Source organism: Atta cephalotes (genome assembly GCF_000143395.1).
Source record: "Atta cephalotes unplaced genomic scaffold scaffold00014, whole genome shotgun sequence".
NCBI classification, from domain to species: Eukaryota; Metazoa; Arthropoda; class Insecta; order Hymenoptera; family Formicidae; genus Atta; species Atta cephalotes.
In genome coordinates, this window is record NW_012130078.1 from 5,489,615 (window position 1) to 5,495,464 (window position 5,850).

At 34.9% G+C, this 5,850-nt stretch overlaps 1 protein-coding gene across 1 annotated transcript in view; it reads right to left on the reverse strand.

Annotated features, from left to right (window-relative positions):
* LOC105617921 (fasciclin-1) overlaps nucleotides 1-5,850 on the reverse strand; it is a 148,946-nt gene that overhangs the window by 12,252 nt on the left and 130,844 nt on the right. Inside the window, exons 10-11 of the mRNA XM_012199456.1 lie at nucleotides 2,068-2,282; nucleotides 885-924 (exon numbers count right to left, since the gene is read on the reverse strand). Of these exons, the coding sequence (XP_012054846.1) occupies nucleotides 885-924; nucleotides 2,068-2,282 (255 nt within the window). The remainder of the gene's footprint in view (nucleotides 1-884; nucleotides 925-2,067; nucleotides 2,283-5,850) is intronic.

A 5,850-nucleotide genomic window follows, 5' to 3' on the forward strand; every position in this document is an offset into this window, starting at 1 on the left:
TATATATATATATATATATATATATATATATATCTCATTGTTTTATTGATAATCAAATATAAGTGTTAGATTTGAGGGATTATTTCACCCTTTAAATCTTAAATTTGGCCGATATAAAAAATATGTGCACAATAAAAAAGATTTGTGTTGAAAACGCTTCACTCGAATTTCTGTTAAAATCTTGCGTTGAATTTTTTAATATATTTAAGTGCTTTAACATAATATGATTATGTTATTTAAATAGTTTGTGTTAAATTAATATTCAATATTCTTATTATAATTTCTTAGTGTCAAAATAATACAATTTGTAAACAATTTGAATAAGGAAACAGATTATACATAAAATTATATATAAAATAATGTATTTTAAAATTTAAATTCTAATATGAATGAATAAAATATGTGTTACTTTATCATATTATAAATGCTAATTTTATTGAAAATAATTTCACAGTTTGTTTATAAATTGTGTCAGTATTATCTTTTTTATGTTTATCTTTCTAAATAATATTTGCGTTATCTTTTAATGTATTCATTTTATATTACATTAACATATATAAATTTGAGTGGGCTGTTTGAGACATGTGAGATGTGTCAAAGTTAACTTTTCCAATAGTATGTCTCTTATTTTGTATTTAACATCTATTAAGGAAAATTGAATCAATTTGTGACAAGTCTCTTGTTAGACTTCATAGACTCTAAATTCTAAATGAATCGCGAATCTTCAAACTCTAGGAATCTACGTCAACAAATCTATTAAAGTGCCTCCAGACGATTTGACCAACATAAGCCAATTTTGCACACATTCATTTCACTAAATTGGTCTACATTCATGACTAATTATGCATATCATGTGTCTGTATGTAATATTTGAAAATCAATACATTGGCCATATCACCTGATGGTACCTTTAGAAACTGAATTCTTAAAATCATTCACCTAAAATGCTTAGGAATGCTTTAGTGCACTTTTTGGACTCCAATAGGCTCTACAAATTTCGATACCTCGATGCCTTAACCTCAGACTAATCGTTTCCAGAAGTTCACGAATCTCGAGGTTCTCCTAATCTCCCGGATTGTAGGACGCCGGAGTTAAACGGGGCGAGTCTAGATGCGCCGAGAATTCGTACTTCGAGCCCGGTATGTTCTAGCCGGGTAATTTCGCCGAGTGAGTTTATTTGCTTTTTGCGCCGCGCTTCGAGTGCCGACCGTTAAATTGGACAAGGAGGTAATATCGGCATGCGGAGGGACGCGTTCGACTACGAATTTAATAGGTACGACGTGGTGCCCTGAGGAACCATACAAATCCAGGCGTAAGACTTTGGCACAGTTATAGTTTTTTACGTCAACGGCATCACCATGGCAGGATCGACGGGGTCCGCGGTAATTGGAATGGGGATTTGTTGCGTTATTTTAATTAAATTCGAACGAGAATGAGAGGAAGCGGAGGGAGAGGAAGCGAGATGGGGTTGGGCGAATCGTGCGGAAGAAAGGTTCGCGAAGTCACGCGCGGATAAGATTCTCTTTCAGAAATGGATAAGGTGTAGGCGGTGATGGTGTGTCTTGCGAAGATCATATCTACACGTGGAAGCATGACCGAGCCACGTGTATCTAAGGACGTGCGCAGGATTCCATTTTCGCAATTACCGAGATAGAGATATTTTTCTCGCAAGGGACAAATCATCATCCGGTATATCATTTCGTCGTGCGAACAGAAAATCGGGATCCTGTATTTTATTCTATTACGGAAGGAAGGAATACGAAATGGAGTGGAAATTCCGGACGCCTCGGCGCAACGATTTACATAATTCCTGTTCACATTACTCTGGAACGTAAAATTAAAGATTTAAATACAACGAAAACATGAACTCGTAAAATTAAACGGAATCGCAAGTTGACTCTATCGAGTAATGGATGTCTCTTATGCACCCGTCTACTTTTCGTGTTTTTTTGTGCCAAAATGCCACTAGTACGACGCTCGAGATCTTTTATAAAAACCAGAGAGTCGATGATTCAAGTCGCTTTGCATAAAGATGAATAAAGATGAGGAAGAAGGTAAGGGACTCACTTGAGCATCGGATCAGTCCTGAGTTTGTCGAGCACGGTGGTATAGGGCACCCCGAGAAGCCTGTCGATTATGTGGATAATCCCGTTGGTGGCGGCGATGTTGGCGGTGATGATGGTCGCGTTCACTCCACCGCCTTCCACAGTGACGGTCTGATTCTCCTTCGGTCCCTGCACCACATTGAAGTAGAGCTTCTTCTTTTCAGCAGCAGTCGCCACCTGCAAGAATTCGAGCAGAGTTCTATGAACGAAACGTTCGCGGTGCTTTAAGAATTGTATCATCGAAATTGCGTCGAAAGAGCAAAGAAGTGAGATAGGTAGATAGATAAATGAAGGCTTTTATTAATATTGTAGGGCAAATCTTCTAAGAACAAAAAGTGACCAAAAAAGAAAATGGAAGTGTAAAAAAGCAGAATAAAAAAAAATGTAAACATTTTAAATACTTGCACTGTAAAAAGTGCAAAATCTAAAATGTTTATGTTTTGAAACATCTTTGCAAAACAAACATCTAATTTAAACGTTTTAATATTTTAAATCCAGACACATAATATTTTATTTATTCAAAAAATTTAAAACTTAAACATCTTTAAGTGTTCAAAAATGAAGACAAGAATAAAACGTTTCAATATCTAAAAATTAAACACTTCTATTTTAAATGAAGAAAGTAAAATAATACCAAGAAATAATAATGCAGACTAATATAAGATAGAAAATAAAAACAATAAAGATAAAAAAATGTTAAAAGAATTGAAAATATAGCAGAAAGAGTTGACAAATGCCCGTTTTTTCCACCAATGTAAATTAACTTTAATCTCGATTGAACTCATATCTTTTTCTAATTTTTAGATATTTAAAAAAAAATGAAGAGCAACTTGAACTGAGATTAAGATTAATCCGAATTAATAGAAATGATCAAGGTAAAGAGAAATAAGAGAGAATAGATAAAAAAAAACATAGCTCTTTTCACGCACAAAAAAAATGCACACACAAGGAAGATGCCAGACGCTGCACATGAATTCTTCGAAGGCACGTGGTCAACTCTCATCGCTCAAATTGAACTGCTTTAATGAATCCGTCGAGTGGATCAAAACAATTTTAATTCATGTAATCTTGACAATTTATATAAATAAAAGATATTTCACGCGAACGGTGAATAAGAAGCGAGCCGCATCAATGGAAATTCGAGCGTAGAAATCTGTTCGAGAGGATCCTTATGCCTATAACGTTTTCGAAGAATTACATACAAGTCGATTTCGTGCACAAACAGAAACCACCACATAGCGTAGACATTTAGATTCGCAGAGAGAAGTCGGGAATTAAAAGTTATGCGCGTCTCTCCATACGTAAAGATAGGCTGAAGAAATGAAGTTCGAGATGCCAAGCAATCAAAAGTTCCGTATGGAGTTTCGTGCACACGACAACGGGACACACTTATAAATATCGATAGGGGAGTCAGAAATTCCTGACGAGAAAAGCCTGCAAAGATCAGCGAGTCATGCCTCAGTTTAGATTTTTTTACGTTTATTATTTTACGTTTTGCGTTTATTATGTTGCCATAATATTTTTAATTATCTTCGTTTGATGGAATGATTTCCCATAATCGTTGTAGGACAAAGCCCACGAACCAAAATTACGTCTTTGAAGCTCACGTGAAAAATGATACAATCCGCTCTTTGTGAAAGTAAACGTGTTTATTTTATCGCAATTATGACGTCAAAGGGAAGCCATCAGCGCGACAATCTTCGGATGAAAATCGCATAATCGTGAGGCACGAAACGTTCCCTGGAGCACTTCCGAGTCCGCTTTCTTGGGCGGACACGTAATTTGATCTTAAAAGACAGCCGCGACGAGATTCTAGTGACGTCGAGGCGAAACGAATCTCTTTCGATCCACCGGATTATCCGGACGATGCGGTGTACGTTGTGCTTCAGTGTGCTGGCAATGCGAGTCTTTAACTTGCAAATATCGTCCGGATTGCAAATCGACACCCTCCCTTCCGACTTGTTCTCTTCGTTCCCTCTTGGCTTCTGCCATGTCTCTTTCTCTCTCTCTCTTCTCATTCGCTCCTCAATCGTTGATGTCGGGATGGAAAAGCTTGGTATAGAGAGCGCTAAGAGGCAACGATCCCTTTTCCGGCTGATCCAGCTCTCATGAATTTCCCGGCGTGCACTCAGAGCCACTTCCGGTTACTTTCCTGACGTTCATCCGTGTTAGAGATCCATCGTTGAGAAACTGAGGAAACTGGGATGTACGGGGTGTTTAAAAAAGAAAGAGATATCCGGAAGCACATTTTTGAAATTAGGGTGAGCGAATTACTATTTGTATATATAAAGAAATCTTACACTGTTAGACATCAAAGGTAATCCAATCCTTGAGTTAAATAACGTTTTGTTATTTTTAATTTCCATATATGTCAAAATTTAAATCATCAATTCATTTTTGTGATTAGTTTAGTAAATAAACAACATTTATATTAATATATGTGTTTATTAAATAATAAACTAAATTTGGGTCAAATTTAATACACTTTCTTAAGTTAAATTGTTTAACTCTCGATTGTTTTAGTTATTATGAATTAATGACATATAGAAATAATAAAAAATAACTCAAAATTGGATGTAATTTAACATCGATTTAATTTAACAGTATAAAGATTTAGATTTAGATAATAATAACATATTTAGCTAATAGATTTTAGTTAGCCATTTAATTATAAGATGTGAATAAATATTTGAGGTTAAGAGAAACTATAAAATCTTTTCTTATGCATGATAGCTAATAAATTTGATTCTATTTTATAAAGAGGAATATATCTTAAGGAATATCTTTAAATTCTGCGAGCTGTGTATTTATATGTTATCATTGCTGCATTTTAGAAGCGATCGTAAAAAAATGTCTATTCTTGCAAAAATAGATTTCGACGAAAATATCGTCAGAGAGAATAATATATATCATGTTATTTTTCGATTAAAATTCTGTCGGCTTATTAAGATTCTGCTAGCACAAATGTAACATGCATTAAAATTTCATTTATGCTTCGCCGTTTTGGTAGAAATGGTATGCCATGAATGAATAAAATGTTTTGCTGTACATAACCGATTTTAGCGTTTTAAGCTGCTTTCCGCTTTAAGGTAGAGACGCTTTTAATTTTATCGAGATGTAAGAATGGAATTTTTAAGCATTCATGCGATCGTTCTTGATAAGCAGTCGCCATTTTCGATACGCCTCCGCAATTAGTTTTTTATTCGCGGCCGTTCGACCTTTCGATGTGTTTGCTGTTATTAATTACTGCGCGTAAAACTACGGCGGAACTTTTATTTGCGTGGGAAATGTCGAATCAATTAATTACGAATGGTCATCACGAAACAAATCGTACACTAAAGTGAAAAAACAAAAGTGAACGCAACGAGGGAGATTGAGATTGATTTATCTAACTCTTTTTAGACTCTGTCTGAAATTTATATTATCAATATCGGGTGAAACGCGAAATTTATATTATCAATATCGGGTGAATATCATTTTCGCGAGCCAAACTTATCGGGGAATCTGATTTAATTGGATTACTTTACTCGTGTAATTAAAACATCCAACTGTCAAACATTCAAGAATTCTAAGAAGCACAGATATTTCGGGAAATCTAGAACAAAATGAAAATCTAAAAAAATTCTGACTTCTATAATAATATTTTAAGTAACATCTCCGAAATGATTTAAACTGATATTTCAGATAAAGTTACAGACCTTGTCTTATCGAAGAAAGAGAGAGAGAGAGAGAGAGAGAGAGAGAG